This window comes from Corvus kubaryi, unplaced genomic scaffold (genome assembly GCF_017639235.1).
Source record: "Corvus kubaryi isolate FWS band 111438036 unplaced genomic scaffold, C.kubaryi_AGA036_p1.0 66, whole genome shotgun sequence".
Lineage (NCBI taxonomy): Eukaryota > Metazoa > Chordata > Aves > Passeriformes > Corvidae > Corvus > Corvus kubaryi.
The window spans coordinates 11,441,179-11,464,974 of record NW_024582054.1 but is presented as its reverse complement, the minus strand read 5'-3'; the positions used below and the strand labels follow the sequence as shown (position 1 = coordinate 11,464,974).

Sequence of the window (23,796 nt, the reverse complement as noted above, 5' to 3'; positions counted from 1 at the left end):
CAATCTGTAGTTTATGGATAACATGATCAACAGAGAGGTGCAGGGCTTGAAAATACACTGACTTACTATTTCCAGCAGCAAATCTGTTTTTATGTTGAAATGGGAGGAATAGAAGGGGAGATTAATAGCTTCCTAATACCATTCTTCACTATAACCAACTGCACTGATGACATGTGGAGTAAAGAATTGCGTGGAAATTGACCCACTCAATCTCTCAAGGTTGTGTTATCAAAAAAAAAAAATCTGCTTAAAGGCATATAAACTTCAGAAATAACAAGCAAATGTATTTTCCTGTTCATTGCTTGGATCTGTTTGTTTTCATCATTCATTGATTTAATACTTAAAGCTCTTGAATAAAAGAAAGAAGAGGAATGAGATAGTAAAACAAGTGCTTGTTTGTTTTTCTAGATGTGGCGGATGACTATAATAGAATTGGTTCTTCATTATATGCATTAGGAACGCAGGACTCCACAGACATATGCAAGTAAGATATTGTTAATAACCTGTGGGATAATTTGCTATGTAGCAGTCTTCATGGTGACCTGCTGAGATTGGTAGCTCTTGTTAGGAGAAAACCAGAATTTCTTATAGCTGTATCACATTAAGATATTTGCTTCTCTAGTATTTCCTTTCTTTAGCAGGCTGCACTTAATACTTCCGCTTTAATATTTGTCTGTAAAAAAATGCTGTTTTCTACAGTCTGTAGAAAATTACACAGATGAGATGGAAAAGTCCTCATTGAATAAGAAAAAAACACAACTGTTCACCATTTTTTAAAATGTTACAAATGCTTTTTACATGTGCAGCAAGTGCAGGTCTCAGTTGGAGTATATGCATTTTTTTAAGTGTACCAACATCTTGAAGAATAGTTGTGCTGTTCTGGCAACTTTACTGCCCTTAAGAAAATAAAGCGATCTACTGAGATCCCCAGAACTTTGAAAATAGCAGGGGGTCTCTATGTACAGATGTTTGTCCTTTAATCTTTCAGATTTGCTTGAAGATGAAGTCTGGTGTATCTGAAAATAAAACTTAGTTAACTAGCTTAAAGATGTCAGTGGTTATCAACATACACACATAGTTCATTTGTGTGATGTTGGTGTCCGTGTGACGACAGGTAGGACATGAATGTGAAAGTTAACTTATTAATTTACCTGAATTACAGTGATATACATCCAAATGTGGTGACAGCTTATATACCAGATACTTTGATAATAGTGTGGATATTTGTTGCAGTCCGTTAGGGTCTGTCAGAAATCACATCTGTCTTCTGTCAAAATAGTATAATTTGATTGTAATTCAGTCTGCTGTAAGACTGAAGCCTTGTATTGTCTTCTGCAATGGAGGTGTTGCGACACTGTTGCTCAGCATCCCTGAATTCCAAGTAGGACATACGTCATGTTTACTGGGTGAAGAAAAGTACATTCAAATTTACGTAAAGCACACTTGATAATAGTGTAAGACCATTGACCAGGGTGCTGGTGTTTGGGGTTTAATTCACAGAAGAATAAAGAATCCTTGAGGAGCTGAGCAATTATTCTTTACTTTAAAATATCCATCAGTTATGCTTTGTTTGTCATTTGCCTTTCTTACATTGTACAGTTCCCACATGTTTGAAGTTTCAAACTAGTATGTTCTCTGAGTTTTTGGATTATAATCCTAAGAAGTGCCTTTGCAGTCTTTATTGCCAGATGCAGACTATAGTGTGAGTTCTAGAAAGTAATTAGACTGTTTAAAACAATGTTGTAATATGAGCTGTTTCCTTTGCACAGGTTTTTTCTGAAGGTGTCAGAGTTATTTGACAAAACAAGGGTATGTACTATGAAACAGACCTCATGTGCCAACAAGGCATTAATATGTGGATTAATATGTGAGCTTCTAGATGGAGCGTTTAAGCAATGTGTAGTATGGAATGAGAAAACGTAAGATTTCAGTCATGTGTTTTGTAAAATGATTGAACCTTAGGACTCTTTGGTTGACTAAACATTGCTAGGCAGTCTCCTGTAATACCCTTGTAAAGCTGCTGTTCCTCTAAAATGCATAGAGATCTTCCATACTTGTTACTGGGAATCACAGAACATGTTATGGATAAAAGAAATGAAGAAATGTAATCCTTTATCCAAAAAAATGGTGGCCATGCTGCTTTTTTTCTGGAGCCAAGATCGGTTTCTGCAATTATTTGACTCAGAAGTAGAATTGCTTATGCTTCTAATCAGTTTTTCAAATATCTCTTCTTTTGCCTTACTTGTTTGGTTTGGTAGAGAGATGATGTGGGCCATGTATCAGGAAAACTTGCAAATGAAAAATGTGTGTATTCCCTAAACTGACAATTGTATCTGCACAAATACATACTTGAAAGAAAATTAACAGAATTACTTGCTTCGACTCAAAATGTTGCATTTTAGAAATTATTTTTTTAAAAATTAGGGTTTCAATAATGCGCTTGCAGACTCTATTTCTAATCTGTTTCAAATACAAGCAAATTAGTTTATTGGTTTTTTAAACCATTTAGTGCATGCAGTTACACAATTAGTCTGCAAAGGTGCCTTAAAAATTTGTTTTCCTTTGATTTCAACAACAACATAAAACTACTTGTGCAACTGTTAATATAAATTTGTTTCTCTGCATTTTTTCTAGCATATGATAAATATAATTGCTATTGGGAAAAAAGCAGTGTTTAATGTAGAAAGCCAGTTGTCAATTACTGCTCGGAGAGTAGCTTATTGCTTACATTTTAATACAAAATCCTAATATTGCTTCTCATTTTGCATCTTTTAAGTATCCTGTCATTAATGCCTGATCTTAGTTTTTGAAAAAGACTATCTGTCATGTACTGTATATTTTACATTGAATTTGTATATACAAAAGAATATCCGAAGTTTGGATGTTTTAAGTTGATCCTTTTGCTTACTGTTTTTTTTGCTTGGTGGTGGTGTTTTGTTTTGTTTTTCCAGAAAATAGAGGCTCGGGTATCTGCTGATGAAGATCTTAAACTTTCTGATCTTCTGAAATATTACCTTAGGGAATCTCAAGCTGCTAAGGTGAATTTATAGGTTTTTGTTCAGTGTTTCTTTTACACTGTGTTTTTTTAACGTAAAAAAAAAGAGTGAGAGAGAAAGTGGTAAGAGATCATCAACTCACAATATAGATAGATTAAAATGCTGCCACCCCTAGCCTGCAATTTCTTCCTTAGCTGTAGAACCTGTCTCTGGTGCATATAAGGAGTAACAAAGCAGTTGCTGATGTGGGACTGACTGTGTGGAACTGAGTGAGCCACTTGTCAAGGCCAAATCATGCAGTAATGAAACACAGTGGAAGGGCTGTTTGTGTGTTTGCAGTGTGTTCGGTGCTTGTAATTGCAAGCAGTTCTGCTTTTTTTAAAGTATTAAAATTGGGTATTCCATATAATCTACTAGTGCTGATACAAAAACGCATGGGCTGAATTTGATATTCTGTGCTTACAGAAAATTTCATTCTTACTGTTGTTTGATGTGACATGATTAAATAACGTCACAGAATGAGCAAGCATTTGACAGAAAATGTCTGTAGTAAGATCACAAACTGTTGCACCAAAAATGTTACTACTGTTTCTTGGGCTCTGTGTGTATTTCAAATGCATAATGTAAATGTAGTTTGTTTCTAATCTAAGAAGCTGTGAAATTTCCCATGATTTGCCTTCTTTGGCTTTCTGGAGTTTGATCTAAGCCGTCTGTTGCTAGCCTCTGTCCGACAAGATGGAGACCAGACAGTATTATGTTGTGGATCTGATCTAGTATAGACATTCCTGTGACTTGCAGAATGAAGTAAAGTGAATGCAAATAATTTAGTAAGAACTGAAATACAGCAAGAAGGACTAATATTAATTTGATTTTTTAATTGTATGGAATATAGTAAAATCCTTGGGTAGAGTCTTATAAACTCCATATAACCTTTGTTTTTTTAATAGGATCTCCTATATAGAAGATCTAGGTCACTAGTGGATTATGAAAATGCTAATAAGGCATTGGATAAAGCAAGAGCAAAAAATAAAGATGTGCTGCAAGCTGAAACTACTCAGCAAATATGCTGTCAGAAATTTGAGAAAATTTCTGAATCGGCAAAACAAGGTATTTGGGTGGTCCTTGATCCTATGTTACTACTTTTAATTTAACATATTTTAGTATGTTCTTAATGAGAATTAATGTAATTAATGAAAATAGGTTTTTATACTGTTTCCTAAGCAGGAATATTATCTTTTAATGATTATTTACTTATTTTAGAACGTTCAAATTATATTTTTCTTTGGCTCCTCATAGCTCTGATAGGCAGAGCAAAGTCTAAGTGCAAATTACTTGTTAAGCTTTTTTTTCACATACATAAGCTGGGATACAAAATGGTAACTGCTAGCAGTAATAGCAAACAAATACTTTAAAGTGTTGTTAAAATTCCCCTTTTGGTTTTATGCTTTCTTCTGTGACGGCACCAGTCTGTCTCAGATATGATACTACATTAGAGAAGGGAGAAATAATGAAATGAGATTTCACTGAATTACAGAGTTAATAGAGAAAAGGAACCTTATTTACATGTTATTTTTCTTCTGGAAACTTACTGTCTTTTTTAGGTTAATACTTCAGTGAGTTAGTAGTTATCTGACTCACGATTTGTGGCAGATCTGTTCAAGGTTTAAACACCATGCTCTTTCGTTTTTATCACTGAAGAGTTGTTTGAGGCTGTAAATCTGGTTAATGATTCCTGTAAATGAGACAGTGGAGAATGAGTGATCCTGTTAGCCACAAAGGTATATGCAGAAAGCGCACTGTTGTTCTTCCTAGTTTTAACTTTAGTATATTCCTTAAAGACTTCCATTTATCACCCTTGAAAGAACAGTGCAGATGGAATAAGAGAAATAAATATTAAAAGCATTCATGTGGCAGTCTTTTTTCAAAAAAGCTTTTTGTCCTCAAAAGGTTCCTAGAGGTGAGGTACTGCAGTGATGGTTTGCTTTCTTCCAACCGTGTAGCAGCATTTTTGAGCCCAGAATGTGCTGAGATTAAACTCAAGATTTTTCTTTTTTCCTTCTCTCACCCTTTACCTCTTCCATCCTGAAGGAATGTCTGTTAATCACTGAGGTCACTAGCAGGGATACTGTTATTGAGTCCGTTTCTATTTTCTGTAGAACTGATAGACTTCAAGACAAGAAGAGTTGCAGCCTTCAGAAAAAATCTGGTGGAACTAGCAGAACTGGAATTAAAGCATGCTAAGGTAATTATGATCCTTTTTGGCCTATATTTCAAGTGATTTTGAATATTATATGCTTGATTAACCAGAATGGCTACATTTGTTGTATGATACTTCACATTCAGGAAGGGGAATTTTAAGTTAAGCATTGTTCAGAAAGGTGAACTTTCTTTAATAACAGAGAAGACAAAAAAGTACAAGTGGAGTGTCTCTCTGAGAGATGGGTATGCTTGAGGTGCCTTTGGAAAGCACATATCCTGGAAGAAAATTTTGCCTTCAGTTTTATGTTTATTTGGCTGTTTGATATTTACATCTGCAGAGTTTGAAAACTTGCCTATTTTTAAAATTTCATCTCACCATTTCACTTAGGAAGTGGTTTCTCCTGTTATCCAGATTTTGGGACTTGATGTATAGGATGTTAAGCATGAGATCACACTGGCCTGTCTGGTATGATGAGTATGTTTTTGAACCTTTTTGCCTTTAAACTCTAAACCATTAACAAAAGAGGCATGGTGCAGATAGCCTTTCCAGGAAAATAAATTTTTGTAGGAAAAGAACTGTTAAGGGGCCTGTACTGTCCTTAAATTTCACAATGTATTTGATTTCATGGACAAGTACAACACTCTCTTATTTGAACAGTCTTATACCTGGAGGCAGTTTTCTTTTAAAAATTAGTTCTTTAGCATTTCTCTTCAGATCTGAAACTGGATTGGTTAGGAAGCTGTGAATTAACTCAGAATATATCTGTTGAAAGGACTTGTTAAGAGGTATATTGCTGCTTTACACTCTTTTCAGTAGTGTTGATGGTGTCATTCTTCATTCCCCTAAACCTATTGCTTGTAAAACTAATGCACTGTAAAAAAGGTTTTTTGGGGGGACTTTTTTTTTAAATCTTTGTAGGTATAAGTTCAGCTTAATGAAATATTTATATATTACTGGTAAAGCAATCAGCAATGTATGGAACGCATGACTCCTTTTTAAGATGAACAGTCCTTACTTTAAATAGTCCTAACAGTCTTTCTTGCAACAGTTCTTATTGATTTGCCATGTTGTGCTTTAGTAAGGGAATGAATCCACACTGCTTCTGTCCTGCTTCAGTCATTGACTCTTCATCATCTCTTGTAACTAACCCTTGCTGAAGTCTCCACATGGCTTGAAGTGGAATTCTTAGACAATGTCTCTGTCTTCTAGAGTATCCTTAAAGAATCACTTATTTTAACTATACAAGTCACAATCTTGGAGTAATATTCTCTTGAATTTTGACAACTAGTAAGTGTGGAATGAAGGTGGAAGATGCCTAATTTCTGTAGCTTTCAACTTGATATGTACTTCCTATGTCCTCAGTGTACCTGGAACTGCTTTAGTTTTTTAGCTTGAGTTTGTTGTCACAGCTTGTGTTTAACATGCATTTCTTTGGACAGTCTGTCTGTGACTTACCTTGTCTTAGTAAATTTGCTAACAAGGAGTCCATAAAGCTGTAATAGAAGCTTTAAATTGTAGTTCTGTTTTTGAAGATGAATTGTTTTTGCTGACCCTTTTCACCTACTTCATCATGGAGCAACAACATTCACTAGGCAGTTTTGAATCTTTAAAGCTTTACAATAATCAAAGGTCATTTTGACTAAGAGTGACAAATCTTGAAATGTTAACAAATACTGTAACCTGTTGAATAAAAGGATGTTTTGTTTCTCACTAGGTTTGAAAGTTCTGTTTTCTCAATGCCACTGTTTCATATTTAAAATAAGCTAAGCTACTACAGGTGGATCAGTTTGGTTACTGTGTTTTTCTTTCTGTGAATTCTGAGTTAGATTATTACAGAATTTACAAGTACAGTAGATTGCATTTTTCAACATTATATAATGGGGAATGTTCTTATTAGTGCTGTAACTAAGGTATTTGAAGAGAGCCTTATGGATAGGTTTTCATTAGTCTGTACAGAATATTGAAGGATGAAATGGTTTGGTGGACACTTTCTGAGTTAGTTCCATAAAAGGAAGAAAGAAGATATTAAAAGACTTGTTTGTTGGGGTTTTTTTGATGTAATATTGTGCCCTGATGTGGGAAGACCAATATTAGGGGAATATGATGAAATGAAATCATGAACAATGCTTCCATTTCAAGGACTAGGTAGCCCTGTTTTTGACTGGGCTAAGCTGGGCTGTTTCTAGACACCTAATTCGTCTTGGAGTACAGTCAGAGGAGGACTAGTAGAAGCAAAAAAGAAAGCTATGTTTTTCATGTAGGCAGTCACTTAATTACATCAGATCGAAAGCCCCCTGCTTCTAGGTTCTGGGCAAAATACTTTGCCTGATGCTGTGGCAGTCCCTGTCTCTGTGCTTTTGCACCTGCTGGAGGCAGGCATGTGAAGTTTTAGTAGCAGCAAAATGGCAATTGCTTGGTCAGTCGTGTGTGGAGCACAGTGCCTGACAAACTTTGCAACATGACCTGTTACCTAAGTCTAAGTGGTTGCTTCTGGCAAAAATGCTAAGTGGGGAAGAGGTCTGGGGACAATGGAAACCCACTGCTGCAGGCTTTTACTAGAAGTCTTCTATTGTGGGTTTTCTTTTTCTGTAATGAGTACCTCCACACTAGATGCCATGCAGATGGATCTGTCTCTGAATCAGTCTAGCCATGTATTACAGCTGGTGGAGGGGGTCAGCGGCTCTGTCCCAGGAAGAGGTGACCGGTCCGGGGAGATGGTCCCAAAAGGAATCGCCTTCCCGAGGTCCAGTGTCTTCCCTCAGCTGCTGGCAGGAGGGCCCTTGCAGAGACTGTCAGCTCTTTAGTGATACCAGTTCGTGATTCCAGCTCAGCTCTGCAGGGCAGCCTCCAGGCCAAGCCAGACCAGAGAGAGACACGAGAAGGTTCGTGTGGCTGGTTCCGCACGGTGGTAGCTTTATTGTGGGTCCCCTCCGGCGAAGGGGGGAGCCAGGGACGGGAACCCTCTCTGGGAGTGGCCCCAGAGAGCTCGCTTTTATAGGGATACAGGGGATTGGTAGGGGACCAATGGATTACAGAGGGTCTGGGATGGGTACAGACCAATGGGTTACGAATGATCTGCATAGTGTCTCCCAAAGGATTGTGGGTCTGTCTTTTCTTGCCGTGACCATAGAAGTGGTTGCCTTTCCAGGGAGTCCTGCTGGGCGATTGCGAAATCTCTTATCTCAGCAGAGATCCCTCCAGGGCAGGGGCTGGGCATACCCCACAGCCATGTGTCTTCTGGACTTGGAGCTGCCTCACACAAAAAACATGGAGGTGAAATATGATGTAGCATTGGGTGCTGGAAACTCACTTGAGAGGCTGTCTTTTGGAGGAATTCAGACACAGTGAAGGCTGCTGCTTGACTTGCTGTTTGAAGTTACTTGCTCTGTGTGGAAAGAAAAACACAAATCCCAAAATACAGAGGTGGCTGCACAGAAGTCAGAGTAACCAAAGAATTGAGAGAAGGTTCTGAGGCGCAGCTCACATTTTGTGAGCTATACCTGCCTGTAGCTCTAGAAGACTCGAGGGCAATAGGGAAATAAACTTCTAGTAAATCAGGGACACTGTATATACAAATCCTAAGTAAACCCTCTCTGCCCAGTTACATTTATACTACTTCCCTATAAAATACTTCTTGGAAGCATTGCTACTATCCTCTTAACCTTTTGGTTTGCAACTCAAGACTTTTGAAAAAGCTAAAAATCCGACCGTGGGTTGAGTTTAAGTTGATGAAAGGGCAGACTGTTGCCAGGAAGGATGATGATGCATGATTCTTCCTTTCCCTTACGTTGGCACAATTATGTGTGCAGCTGCATAGTACAAAGAAGCTTAAAGTTGCTCTGGGTTTTCCTAAGCTTTACTTTGTCTTGTTTTCACGACATCCCTTGTATCAAAACACACAGTTTTGGCTGGGAGGGTCTGGCAGTAAAAGAGAGCTGCCTTCTTAGCAGCAGCATGTACCCTAGATTTATTTAGAATAGCTGCCAAACGGAAGCTTTAGATTGTCATTGGTCTCTGACCTACACTAAACATACTGATGTTTCTTTTTCTATGGCCATTCTGGCTGTTTATCTCCCTAGGTAATGCTTTAGCTTCTGTTTTGCTAGCTTTTGTGTTTCTTCATGACTTCATGCAGCTGTAACTAATGTAAGACCTGAATAAGTGTTTGACCATTTTGGTGCAAAAGCTGCATTTGGTGTATTGTTCAGTATTTTAAATGGTTGGATTTTGAGGTATTCCTGTGTTGGACTTAATGTTCAAGAAGGGAGGTTTGATAGCTGGTGAAACTGCTAAGGTTATAATCATATACTTAGAGCACTCATAGCCTTGGCTGTACTTTTAGAATCTTTTGACATATGAATTGTAACTGAGTAAGATAGCCACTTTCTTCATATAAATAAAAAGAAACATATCTTTTCCACAAATATTAAGATGTACACTCTTGCCTCTATGGGTTTTTTGGAAAAAGAATTTCTTGTGTTACTAGCAACAGATGTCTGGAACTGACAGAACAAGGAAGTAAGCAAAATGCAGTGCTAAGGGATTTGATGAAATGTTTTGTCAGTAATTCTTTCTTTCCTGAAAAGGATGTTTCTGTCACTGTGGTTCTGCCAATAATTTTAGTATCTACAGCTTAGGAGTGTGAGCTGGCAAGAAACACTTTTCTGAATCTGAAGGTATAGGACTTTCTCAAGCTGTGCTGATGTAAGTATGTCAGATACTGCAGCCACAAAGAGTAATGGCTCACAGCTTCTATTGTCCTTGATTTATTATAATTTAAATAAGGTGGTTCTTGTGAGTTTTGTAAATCTGATCTAATGAAAATGAATTACGTGCTTATTTGGAAAAGTTTAGTAGACTGGCTGGCTTAGTGTGGAAATGACTGAGGTGTAAAGGATGTTGTGGTGGTTTAACCTCCAGCTGGCAACTAAAAATCAGAAAAGTGAGAAAACTTGTGGGTTGAGTTAAAGACAGTTTGACAGGGAAAGGAAAAACCGTGCACATAAGCAAAGCTAAGCAAGGACTTTATTCAGTGCTTCCCATAGGCAAGGCAGGTTGTTTAGCCATCTCCAGGAGAGCAGGGCTCCATTATGTGGAACAGTGACTTGAGAAGACAACACTCTGAATGCCTCCCTCTTCCTTCTTATTTCCCCCACCTTATATACCAAGCGTGATGTCATATGGTCTGGAATATCGCTTTGATCACTGGGGGTCAGCTGTCCTAGCTGTGCCCCCTTCCATGCACCCCCAGCCACTTTTCCAGTGTGCCAGTACAAGGAGCAGAAAAGGCAGAGTAAGAGCTGCTTGGCAATAACGACATCACCTCTATATTATCAACACCATTTTCAGCACAAATCCAAAACACATCCCCTATTAGCCACTGAGAAGAAAATTAACTCTACCACAGGCGAAACCAGCACAGATGTCTTGGTAGCATCTTTTTTTTTTTTTTTTTTTTGAGAGTGCTACATAATGGCCTGTAAATTACAAATATACTTCATGCTTCTGTAATAAGATGGCCAAATGAGTATTGTCACACTTCAGTTATAGGTAACTTGTGCAGTCCATAAGTATAGAAGTCAGATTGAAGTATTCCATTTGAAGACTGAAGACTTCAGACTGAAGTATTCTTTTCAATTCATTAGTTCATTACAGTCAATAATCAGCTTTTCAGTAACAGAGACCTTAGATTTATGAGTCCTGTATACCACAAAGATGGGCCACCAAGTCCCCATGTATCTTGCTCTTATATAGAATTTACTAATGTCACCGAATTACAAGCCTTCTAAAAAATAGCTTGTGACTGTCCTCTGCCATAATAGACATGAAAAGACAAAAAAGCTGCTGAAGTTGTTACTGAAATTGCTGCCTTCTGGATAAGACTGAGAAGGATTTAGTAGGCCTAACTGGGAATCTGCTTTCAAACCTTTAAATCAGTTAATTGCTTAATCTGGATTATAAGAACCCAAATGGGGCATAGAATTATGATTTACCTTTTGGGGCTGAGGGATGAATGTCCTGCTTATCTATCACAGGTCACTTGGAGTGCTTCTAACTGAAAAAATTACAAATTCTTAAGGACTTCTGTGGACTGTTTATGAAAGGCATGCAAATCACATGCTTTGGTGTGTCTGAAGTTTTCTTTATATGTTTCCTTTTTGATGCAAAAAGTTTTTTAGAAGTCAGCAGTTCCTTCTGTGTTCATAACTGGGCATTCAGACTGCTTTGTTCCTGCATTTTATCTGAACCTGATATGAATTACTCTTAACACTGTCAACAGCCCAACATTTTTTTCTTACATAGAGATTTCAGATTTGGGAACAAATCTAGTACAGGTATTTCATAGTGAATAGCTAGTAGTTTTAAGTGATGGAAACATAAATGAATGCACATACGAATACTGGGTCGTTTTGGTTTTTTGTGGTAGTTTTTTTTCCTGCAAAGTAAATTCTGGCTTGGTAGTCACATTTGCTAAATTCACAAGGGTATCAGTTCTGTAGATTCATTCAGATACCTGAAAATCAGTCTGTATATTTCTATGGTAGAGTCAGAATGCTTTAAATAAGATTAAAAACCGTGTTTGGAAAGAAGGCCAGAGCTTGGCTTAGAGTTGAGTTAATGTTCTGATAATCACTTCTAATGACTAAACTCAACTCTGATGGCTAAATCACCTGGCTAAGCATGTAAATCACTCTGCTGTCTTTCTGACAAGGTCTCCTCCTTGAACAAAGCTGTCAGCTCTGATGGCTGCTATACGCGAGGAGATCCTGAGTGCTATAAATTGTTTAATACTTGTCAATGAATACAGTATTCAGTGAAACACATGAATACTTAAGCTTTTGGAGTCTCATTCTAGAGACAGAGTAATGGTACTTCTATATAAAAAAATTTTAACTTTGCAACTGTGAATTCCATTGCTGAGGGTGCTCTGCAGTGAATAGCTTTTGTGGCCAGACTAGACCTCTAGGAAGAAACATGAAAGGCATTAAGTGCTTATTTTTGAATCTCAAATTGGCTCTGTTAATTTCCATGACACAATATATTTTCCCATAAGCTTAAATCCTGTCTGTTCTTTTTTAGTGGTGTCATTGCTATTTAAAAAACATTGTTCTGTTACAAGCATAAAAGAAAGAAGACAAATGTGGTGATATTTTTCTTTATTTTTACAGGGTAACTTACAACTTCTGCAGAGCTGCCTGGCAGTGTTAAATGGTGACACATAAGCTACGTTCCGTCCTCCCACTAACAAGGGCTGCCCTCCTCTGGATTTTGTTTTCATGACTTTAAATAGGCATTTACAGTTCCCTGGAGAAAACATTTGACAAAGTGCACATAAGCAAGCTTCTTCTTTCAAAAGAATTAAACACCTGAAAGTAGCTCCAGACTATATGAACGGCATACTTGTTATACATACATATTCATGTTTATTTAATCATTATATGCTTTCATTGTTCAGAAACCAAATGCTCGGGTTTTGTGAAAATAGCCAATATAATAATGTTCATGTTACAAATATTATGATACGGCTGCAATCTTATTTACCTTTGTAAGTAATTTCTGAAGTTCACCATTTGAAGCACATTGTTCAAATGGCCTAAATATTACCATTAGATATTTGAATATTGTTACTATAATGACATTGTATACACTGTCTTAGTTTTTTTTCCATGTACTTATATCAAAAAACTTATCTTTTTTTGAATTGTGAACATTTCTTAGAAATTTTGGAGAACTTTGTGTAACCTTTATAACTATGATTTAAAAAGAAAAGCAGATGCATTAGTATGTTTGCCTTAACTTGTAGACTAATCAAATTATTGTAAAATAAACCATGAAATCAGTGATTTTTCTAAAATCATGAAGACACTGTATCATCTGTAAGCTTAGTATTTTCTAGTAAATTAGATTAATTTGTTTTTTTCTCGATTCACCATGTAAAAACCTTTGACTAAGTATTGGATTGGTCTGACACTACTTGCCCAGTACTTTTTCACTTGCATTCTCAGGTTTTATCTGTTTCTCTGTGACTTTCCAGTCCAGTGTACCTAAATTGTTTCGAGCTTAGTGGCTGACTCTGCAATTTCTTTGGCAGAAATACATTTGATAGAACCTCTTGGATTTCTTCCCGGAAAGGGGAAACAGTAGCAGAAGGGAGTTCAGAAGGTGCATAAACTATCAGTGAAAAGTAATACTGCCCCACTGTGATACAGATAAAACATTTTGCTTCAGGAAAAAAATGAAGGTATTCCCTATAAAGGAATGTGTGAAAAGAATCTCATTCTGCTAACTGGACTTAAGACATAGAGCTGTGAATCCAATATCATTAGTTGTAATGATGGGTCTCTCTTACTTGAACCATGAACCTTTTTCAGAGGTGCTGTTATGTTGTGTAATTTCAGGATGTCATAAAATTAGGCTTGACTTGATGAATCGCTCTTCACAGTGGGATTGCTGCTTTGTGTGTGTTTGTAGGCCTTCAGTGGAGCATCGAATTTTGGGTGAATGGTATGGTTGGAAATGCAGATCAGTGTAAGTCAATGTCTCTGTGATTACAGATGCCCTGTACTGCCACACACAGGTGCGTGGTTTGTTTTGTTTTCCTCAAATAGGGTGCATTGCAGTATAGTATACTTACCCTGCTGCCTTGCACATTAAAACACTGCAAAGGCAGAGAACTTTGCATTGTGCGTTTATTTGTGTACTCATCACCTCAGGCTTCCATGACCAGTGCCCAGTGGCTCTTGGCAACTTACCTAGTACAGAGAGTATTCCCAGCAATCCCTACTACAATACTGTGCTGTTCATCTTCAGATGTAACAGGTATAATTCCTAAGGAACTCATCTATAAATAGACTATAAGGGACAAAGATGACAATGTATATATAGTTAACAATATTGTAAATATTTTAAGTAGGATGTGGGAACAGTTTTTAGATTAGTCCTCGCTGTTGAGTGTTACTAAATCATTAAATTTTTTCCAAGCCTCTTGGTATTGGGTGTGTCTCTTAAAGCTCTAACTCTGTAACTCTGGAAAAAAGTGCTTAAAACGTGACCCGAGGACTTGCAGCTCCAAGGAGAAAAGGGAGAAGACCCGCCTGCCCGGTGCTCGCTGTGGGGCGGCCCCGCAGCCGCCGGGGCCCGCTCTGGCCCGGCCCTTGGCGGCGGGGGCGCCTTTTCCGGGCGGGGCGGGGCGGGGCTCGGCCGCCGGAAGTCGCGGGGGCGCCCGGAAGGGGCGGGGCTGCGGCAGCGGGCGAGCGGCGGCGGCGCAGCCATGAGCCGCCTGCGGGAGGAGGACGACCCGTACGTGGTGGAGGAGCCCAGCGACGAGGAACGAGCGCTCAGCAGGTGCCTGGAGCTGCCGGCCGGGGGGTGGGCTCGGGCCGGCGGCGGCGGGCCCCGCTCGCCGCCTGGCGTGTCCTGGCCCGGGCGCGGAGCGACGCTGGCGGTGCCAAGCCGTGGGTGCCGCGGCTCTCGCCCGACCCTAGGTGCCGGCCCCGGGCTGCCTGCGAAGTGCAGGAGGATCGGCCTCGCACCAGCCCTGGCGATTTCCTTGAAACCGGCGTATATTCCTGACCGCACAGCTTCCTGTGCCGAGCGAGAGTTGCAGGGGATCGCGGCAGGCCGCACGCAGTCGGCTGAAGCTCCTTTGCGTTTAAACTGGAGTTTTAATATCACTAAGCTAATAAAATGTTTTAATATGTACATTGCCAATAAACGTAGGAATAAATGCTTTCCAGTGCCCCCACACAATTCAGATATTCGTTCTCCAAGTGACTATGTCCACGTTTTAGCCTATTCGTAATAATTAGGTGTGTAACACTTAAATGTTTGTAGCTCAGAGGATGAGGTGGATGTGCTCCTACATGGCACTCCTGACCAGAAGCGGAAGCTGATACGGGAGTGCCTGACGGGGGAGAGCGAGTCTTCCAGTGATGATGAGTTCCAAAAGGAGATGGAAGCAGAACTGAACACCACCATGAAGACTATGGAAGGCAAATGGAAATCACCAGAAATGGGTAAATCACGCTTAACATCTGTTTGCGTATGAAATCATGAATTATGTCTTAGTGGCCAAATCATCTTTACGTTTTGGTTGTGTAGTTGAGAGTACATAGCAATATTTACACCACCACATCCATACAGCACAAAATAGCAGTTTTGTTGCAAAGTGACTGTGACTGCTTGGCAGTTTATCTAGGTCTTTTTTGAACTTCTGTGGCCCTGAAATTTTGGGGGACTTTTTTTAGTTAATTTTATTGTAATCAAAGTTTGTGAAACAATGTGCCACACCTGTACTTCTTTCATGTGAGTAAAGATGTCTTGTGTGTATTATGTAGGGCAGAGACAGGCATATTTAATGTAGTGTCCTCTGTGTCTGAAGGGAGTGTTGGGAGAAACTTTCCATCAAACTGTACCTGAGGTTCAACTTCAAGGGAGGGGGAGCAGCTTTGCTCTGAGAATGGCTATAAATGAAGTAACACAAGTGATGTGAATGACAAGGGTGTGGGAATAATTTGGGAGAGCTGTTACTTAACACACCCAGGTAGAACAGAGCACTCTGGACGGAGTAACTTGAAAGTAAAGGTTTGTTCTGGGCTACATACTTCCTGTCATTTTAGTGGAGTGTCCTTACCACTTCTGATTTCAGTTGTAGGTACTTCCTCAAGTACTGGGCTGACTGGATCTGCCAGCACTTCAAAATACTATGATGACATTTATTTTGATTCTGATTCAGAGGATGAAGATAAAATAGGTAAATGATAGAGGCGAGAGGAGGGCATCTTTATAGTACCACTCACTCTCTCAGATCCTGTAAAATCCTCTTGGGGGTGTCAAGAGGCTGTTTTTGAAGGCAGCATTTTGCAGGGTAATTACCAGCCTGTATGATCTCAGTGTAGTTCCTGCAGTTTTATTATGTATCCCAGTGTAATGCTTTGGTGTCATGCTCTTGGAGGAGCGATGAGCCAGGCCTTTAAGTTTCAGTTTAGATTTATTGCAAGGATGGAAAATGAAAATTGGAAATTGTATCTTTTGATAATTTGTGTCGGATGGTTGTAACACGTTCTTGCACAAATTTTTCAGATACACAGGATGTCCGTAAAAACAGAAAACATCAGCAACGCCGGATTCTTTCCAATGATGAGCTGCTGTATGACCCAGAAGAAGACAGTAGAGACCAAGAGTGGGTAGATTCACAGAGGAGAGGGTAAGCAACCATAAATACTTGAATTGTAAGATGCTTAACATCAACTGAAAATTTTAAATGAAAATGGTAAATATAGAGAAAAAGCCAATGCTGTCAAGTCCATGCAGCGGAACTATTTTTTATATATAACTTACAGCATAGGAAACTTAAAAGCCTGTAAAATGGTTTAGGTGTATGTAATGGAGGTTGAGTCTTCAAAACTATACAAAACTTCAAAACTTTTAAAATCAGGATTTCCAAATTCTGTAAGCCAGTTTTGTCTGTAGATCTCATCGAACAACCATGCTATGAATTAAAATATTGCAAGATAATTTGATTGCTGATTAATATCTGTTTCTGATAAATACTGTATTTCCGGTTTTGGAAAACTCTGAATTTAGCAAGCCACAGAATGTTCAGAAAAAACAGGAACAATACAAAGCTGCTTTAGTGAGGGTTTTTTGAAGGTTGAAGTAGAAAAATGTTTGTTTCACCAGGGGTAAAATTTTCCACATACATATATTGCATAAGATGATGTATGTTGCCTGCAGAGATAGCACTTGAGACACCTGCCTTGTTAGAGGAGAGGGTTATTAGGCACAAATGCTCATGCCAGATGTATTTGTCTCACCAAATGAAAATACTCTGTAAATGAAATGACACTGGTATATTTTCCCCTCACCTTATCATTTATGTTCTTTGGGTTAATGAAAAAGGTGTCTAGACGGAGCCAAGTATTAATTGGTGTACTTTAATGCAAAGAAAGGTTTGACAGTTGAATTGATATGACCAACAGCAAGGGCATGTCATTTCACTTTTTGTCTCCCCTTCCTCCTCTCTCGAACTGGTAGGTACCGTAACCAGAGAAGAGCACCGCAGCAGCGGCAGGCAAAACCTGCACCTGTTCCAAATAGCGATGCTGTTCTGAATTGCCCTGCTTGCATGACAACATTATGCCTGGACTGCCAGAGGTAACAACAGTGAACAATAAGGGGTCTTTTTGTAATGTCTTTTTTTCGGTAGTAGTAGTATTAGTTTATTCAATTTGATCATGGATTTTTATCAATTCCGTCATGCAAGGTTGCCCTAATAAAGAGAAGGCAGGTAGATGTGAATCAGATTTAGGGTTGGATGCTGGTTTGTAAGAATGATGATCAGTTTAACCTGCAGTGTGGAGATGTGGAAGAATAGGGTGGAATGTTAGCATAGTGGAGAAGGTAAATTTTTCAAAAAAATAATAACCATGGAGACTCAACAGGCATTTTAGGTAGATTGGGGTTTTTAGAGATACTTACTTATATATATTTTGGCTTGATGTTTAGAGGCGTAAAACTATTCCAGGTTATTTTTGTCTAAAAGTGCCTTGTTAAAGGAGGATTAAGCAAAATAAAGATAGCGTATTCATACTTGGTTTGAGTCTTAGCAGTTACATTTAAAAGTGTTTTGAGTGTAGTTACATTTAAAAGTGCCAGGAAGGTATTTAGGTGAGACTCCACAGTGTGTTTTGCCAGTCTTCAGTGTCTGACTGCATTGCAGGCCTGGTTAGTGCTGCTAACCCATGCTAAGGAAAGGACTCTAGAACTGGGAGTAAAGTAGAAAGAAATCTTCTGAAATGAGGAATAAACTACCTGTCATTTATTGAGTATTTTTGGTGATTGAGGATAAAATTCCACAGCAGCCTAAAATCATCTAAGTACTGGTCCTGTTTTTTGCTTTGCTGGCTCTGGTACTTCTTGACCCTGTTCTATAGTTCAGTGTTTCAGTTTGCTAAGATGACAGAAAACTCCCTATTTTTATTGTCAGACTGGTCTTTCCTGGGTTTAATAAACTGAAATAGCACAGTGTCATACAAGCAGTAAGCCAGCAGAATTTGAGACTGGACTTCTATAGCCACTGTTATGTTGGTTTAGGCTGCTGTAAAGTTGCAGCCCGAGGGACATAGCATTAAATTGGCCTACAGCACTGAATTTTGCTACATACTCCAGATATACAGTTGTTAAGGCTGATGACAGCTGAAATTTTGTTTTATGTTTTATTATAGACATGTGTCTTCTAATGTGATGTGTCAATGTTGTTATTTATAAATAAGGAATTTCAGACTTGCACGACATTTTAGGATGTCAGTGCCAGTAGTTGAGTCATTTGCACTCACAGCTTCCTGATCTTTTGCCTATTATCAGCTATATGTAGCAATGCATAATTCTGCAGTACCAATACCATTGTACTCCAGAGTGTTTCTTTCAGCAACAGCCAGTATTTTTTTTAAATGCCTTAAAAAAAAAACAACAGATGGCTGCAATTCTATGTTTTTATTATTTTTGTAGCTGTGACTTCTGTTTATAAAATTCCTATTTATTTGGCTTTCAGCCCTTTGGCATGTTACTTCCTATCTTTAATCCCATTTTCAATGGTGATAACAGATTTCTTGGAAGCAGAGTTGTGTATGGTATGACTTGCATTTTCTTCCCTTCTCCATAGACATGAATCTTACAAAACACAGTACAGAGCAATGTTTGTGATGAACTGTGTTGTTAACAAAGAGGAAATACTGAAATACAGAAAGAAGGTAAAGAGAAGTAAGAAAATGAAGCACAGCAAAGAAATTGGCTCTATACAATCAAATCAAGAAGAAGAGGAAGTTTATCATCCGGTATTATGTACTGAATGTTCAACTGAAGTAGCAGTAATGGATAAAGATGAAGTTTTTCACTTCTTCAATGTTCTGGCCAGCCACTCCTAATGTGCAAATGCCAGGGGAAAAATCCTGTGCTGTTTTTAAGAGCATGGGAAGTGTTAGAAATGCAGGCACGCTAGCCTTTTTAAAATGTGGTCTTGTAAATGTACATTATCATCTGAGAACTTTATAATGGTTGGACTTTTTGCAAAGTTTGTAAAGGGCATACGGTTAACTGCATGTATTTGAGAGCAGTATTCTTTCCCACCATCAGGCAGTTGAATCATTGGGGATTAAAAATTTTGTAAATACCATGTAAGATCTGTATATTATAATCATTCCCTGTATATATACAATCCATTAATTATCTCAGTGTGTATTAGAACTGCTTCTTGGAATAAATACTATAGTAACTGATTTTCCACAGCTGCATTGGTTATATTTATAGCAAGGGATATACAGCTTTCAGTCAGGATGTTTGATGTGCTTAGGCTGTTGTTCTTGGTAGATTTGCACACATGTAATCTGTGTTACGGTTTTACCCCAGCTGGCAACTAAGCCACACAGCTGCTTGCTCACTCCTCCCACCCCCTCCCCCAGCGGGGAGGAAAATTTGGACCTGAAAACCCGTGGCAAGAGGAGCCCACACTAGAGCAAGTGTTCTGGTAGAACTTGTGACCCTGTGGTGGACCCATGTTGGAGCAGGCTGTACCTAAAGGACTGCACTTCATAGAAAAAGACCTACATAGGAGCAGTTTGGGAAGAACTGTTGCCTGTGGGATGGACTCATGTTAGAGAAGTTTGTGGAGTACTGTCTCCTGTGGAAGGTAGTCCGCACTGGAGCAGGGGAAGGACTTCTCCTGGAGCAGTGGCAGGAACAATGAGTGATGAACTGACTGTAACCTTCATTTCCTGTCCCCTTGCACTGCTGGCGGGGGAGGAAGTAGAGCCCAAGAAGGAGGGAGAGTTGGGGGAAAGTGTTTTTAAGATTTATTGTATTTCTCATTATCCTGCTCTGATTTTGTTAGTAATAAGTCCAGTTAATATCCCCAAGTTCGGTGTGTTTTGCCCATGGTGGTATTTGGGGAGTGAGCTCTCCCAATCCTTAACTCATGAACCTTTTTCTGTATTTCCCCTGTGCATATGCAGAGGGGAATAACAGAGCAGCTTTGGTGGGTGCCTGGTGTCCAGCCAGGGTCAACCCACCGCAACAACACAACTGCTCACCACCTGCTGACCGACAGCCAGCTTGTCCCTGAACAGCAATCATGTGCCTTCCAGGTAACTCTCCCAGTTTATATACTGGGCATGATGATATTCTAGAGTATGGAATATCCCTTTGGCCAGTTTGGTCACTTGTCCTGGCCATGCTCCCTCCCAGTTTTTTGTGGAGCTCCTCATTGACAGAGCATGAGACACTGAAAAGTCCTTGACTTATCCTAAGTACCACCTAGTGTTTTGCCAGTGAGTAGGGTCAGAGACACAGACACAAACCAACACCAACTTAAGGAATAGTGTAAATTACTATAATGCAAAACTGCAAAGAATCACAAAAGCATAGACTAAGCGATGCACATAATCCTTAGGAAACAATTACACAAGGATAAGCAATGCACCTAATTGTTACTACGAAAGAATGCCTATAGTGATTTAAGAAAGATATATCACCAGTTACCCTAATACTTGACCATCATCCAAGCCCTCCAAACATCAACTGTGGGGCAAAGGACTGGAGAACCAGGCCTGGTAATGGAACTCCAGCAGTGTGTCCACCTTGCAGGCCACGAGGCTCCCCCAATTTAACTGTGACAGTAGCCCAGATTTTGTACTGTTAAACAAACAAGCTGACATAATTTCTGATTTCATTCTTCTGTTTGCTTTCCCCTAAAGCCCCACCAGGGCTCCAGGAGGAACCAAGGGAGTTGTCTTTGACCCCATACCCCTCTAGTAAGGCCAGATGTGGGCTTATCTGGTTTCTAGATATGGAAAGGTAAATAAATGTTTTGCCAATAAATGAATACATATAACAATACTTTGTTAATGAGCGAATATATATATAACATTTGGTTGGAATGTTCATCTAGAGGTTAACTTTGGCTCAGGGCCTGTTGTTTGGGCCTTAGTACTTAATTTAGCAACAACCAAAACATCAGGGTGTTCATGAGAACATTATTCTCATACTAAATCCAAGCTACTGACAAGAATATGAACTCCATCCCAGCCAAAACCAGGACACTGATAGATTGTAATGATATTTGGATTTTTGGTTCATTAAGCTCTCAAAAAATTGAAACTTTCCTTTATACAGAGTGGAAGATGAGTTTACATTGATTTTGCTGGCATGGAGTGTTCTGCCACTGATCGTGTAAATCAACATATTAATGCCCAGCAATACAGCTAAATGTTGTACATGTAAATATGTATATGAAGAAAGTACTGGACTTTATTGTCCTTTTTCCTTATGATGACACATTTTAAGAAGAAATTTACAGTCAGATCTATTACCATAGAACTAGTTTGTATGCTTTTTCTGTTTCTTTAGTAGATTTACAGCTTTTTTATGGAAGCACAAAGAGCTTCTGCTACTTGGTATTTATGTTTATGAAGCCACTGTATTTTTAATACTGGATTTTCCCGGTCTCCATTCAGGTGTGTGCCCAAGAGGTGAACTCTTGTTTTTTATTAGTAATTAACATCTCTTTATAGCCTGATTTTTTTTCACTCTACTTTGAACAAGGGTCTGTCTGGAAAAAAAAAAATCTCATCTTTGTGTTTTTTCTCATAATAGTACTGGGAGTAACTAGTTATATGTGCTTTGAGGAATTGTCAGAAATATTTGAACTTAGGAGATAGGAACCTGAATAGCATCTTTTGTGCCTTAGATTATAATAAAACCTTCTAACTCTTTTGTTACCTTTTGTAGTCCCTGGTGTGGTATTTTACTAATCCACACATACTCATTCTATGCTGTTACATGAGATTAGGAAGAAATAAACATCCTGGTTCTTCTGTCAGGATTACGTGAGAAAAGCACTGAATTATATTATCAAATCAGCAGAAACTTAGCCTCTGCCTAATGAAGTAGAGAACTGTTGATGCAGCTGCTGAACACGTGGTTGGTCAGTATGATGTGCCTTCCTCTGCATATGCAACCTATGAACAAAATGGAGCTCTATTGGTTCTGAGGCTTGGGGTATGCATGAGACAAGATTTCAATCTCATCTTTGCTACCTACATTCAGACTCATTAGTGAAATATCTAACTTGCAGTATCAGCTGTGGGATCATCAGAAGTGGGATAAATTCTTACTGTGTGCCACCAGTCAAGAGGTGTATACAGGAAATTTTGAATGTATCAAGAACTGTTTCTTGGTAGAACTGTGGAGGAGCACATGTAATAGGGAGTATGGTCTGCTCTAGAGCATGCTGGCCTCAATTTAGCTCTCTTCACATTCCAGGTGAAACACAAAGGCTGTGTGTAGTGTCAGGTTAAGGATGTTTGCACTGACCTGCTGGAAACATGAGCACGTGAGAATGTAGTTCACGGGCTCAAGTGTCAATGCAGGTGGTATCACAAAAATCAGTTATGTGATGACAGTCCGTAAGCGGGGGTACAATGGAGCTGGTGAAGGAAGGGAAACTATAGAGGAATAATGTCCATTTCCTTAAGGGGCTAACTAGCAAAAAAACTCTGATGAGTATTCACCATACCAAAAAAGGGGCTGCCTACCTGGTAGGTTAGGACAGATGTAGTACATTTTGAAGCTGGCATGCCTCTAGGCATTACCTTTCCTCTCATCCCAGGTCCTTTCTTGCTGCTGCAAGCATTTTGCTTGCCTTACCACTTGAATTGCACAGCGTCTTGTTAGGAATCACAGGAACAGAGAGGACTGGACCTGTTTGCTCCATGTTGATAATGTTCTTGCAGCTTTGAATGGGAGTAATGCTTTACTTGTGCTGAATACCCCATTTGTCCTTGAACTTTGGACATGTTTATACAGAAAGGCGCCTTTCGTGATTACTACCATGTGCTCAAGCAGCAACACCAACAGGGCACTCCTCCAACAGCAACTGCAACAAGTAACAGCAGACTTGGATAGTGGCAACAGCTCCCGTAGGCATTGTGTAGGAGTGTTAACTGAATGCTCTCATTTCCCCTTGTGTTGAAATAAAACTGCACAGATAAGGTGTGTCTAAATGTCTTCAGGGTGAATTAAATCCCATTTCAGATTCCTGAAATAGTACACAAAATCGTACAGTCTTAAGTTTTGCCAGCTGCTTTTCTTTTTCACAGTTATCTCCTGGTCCTGTGGTTGTATTTTGCAGCTGTATAAGTAACTCATATGTGCATTCTCCTGTGGTTGTATTTCCTTATTTTTCATTGGATAAATAGAACAGGTGAAGGTAGGGGTGGGATGGCTACAAGGACAGAATCACATTGCTCAGTGACATTACTGCAAATTGATTTACTAAGCAGAGTAAGTATAGTGGGTCAATTCCAGTTTCTAATCTATGCTGTGCACACTTGGAATGTGTGGTCTGGACCAGTGGCCTGGCCCCAGTGCCTGGAAGTTGCAACACATGCTCTGCTCATTTAAGGCCTGATGATTGTGTACATCCCCTTCCAGCGGGCTTTCAACACCTGTCTTCTAGAGTGTCAGCATAAACTGCCAAGGGCCTTCCTAATCACCAAGTTCCAAACCAGTCTCTGGGAATTTCTCTTAGGCCAAATAGCAGTCAGG

General features: G+C 39.2%; 2 protein-coding genes across 3 annotated transcripts in view; both read left to right on the top strand.

Annotated features, from left to right (window-relative positions):
* The window catches only part of SNX6 (sorting nexin 6), a 41,565-nt gene extending 27,383 nt beyond the window's left edge, over positions 1-14,182 (top strand). The window contains exons 9-15 of one of the 2 annotated variants that reach the window (XM_042047423.1): positions 409-484; positions 1,770-1,809; positions 2,952-3,038; positions 3,944-4,103; positions 5,153-5,238; positions 5,584-5,661; positions 12,366-14,182. In XM_042047423.1, coding sequence (XP_041903357.1) covers positions 409-484; positions 1,770-1,809; positions 2,952-3,038; positions 3,944-4,103; positions 5,153-5,238; positions 5,584-5,628 — 494 coding nt within the window. In that variant the 3' untranslated portion in view covers positions 5,629-5,661; positions 12,366-14,182. The remainder of the gene's footprint in view (positions 1-408; positions 485-1,769; positions 1,810-2,951; positions 3,039-3,943; positions 4,104-5,152; positions 5,239-5,583; positions 5,662-12,365) is intronic. The other variant, XM_042047422.1, reaches the window with a different exon arrangement.
* Positions 14,183-14,419: 237 nt separating this feature from the next.
* Positions 14,420-19,472, top strand: LOC121673731 (E2F associated phosphoprotein). The gene is made up of 6 exons (XM_042047349.1): positions 14,420-14,541; positions 15,031-15,212; positions 15,851-15,949; positions 16,279-16,402; positions 17,233-17,352; positions 18,860-19,472. The coding sequence occupies exons 1-6, from the start codon at positions 14,468-14,470 to the stop codon at positions 19,119-19,121; spliced, it is 861 nt and encodes a 286-aa protein (XP_041903283.1). The 5' UTR covers positions 14,420-14,467; the 3' UTR covers positions 19,122-19,472.
* Positions 19,473-23,796: the final 4,324 nt, after the last annotated feature.

Excerpts from the sequence above, each read along its gene's own strand:
- LOC121673731 (XM_042047349.1), top strand. The coding sequence starts at position 14,468 with ATGAGCCGCCTGCGGGAGGAGGACGACCCGTACGTGGTGGAGGAGCCC. Across the intron at positions 15,213-15,850 it reads ATGGAAATCACCAGAAATGG|GTACTTCCTCAAGTACTGGG; the intron begins GTAAATCACGCT and ends TTTCAGTTGTAG. Across the intron at positions 16,403-17,232 it reads GTAGATTCACAGAGGAGAGG|GTACCGTAACCAGAGAAGAG; the intron begins GTAAGCAACCAT and ends TCGAACTGGTAG.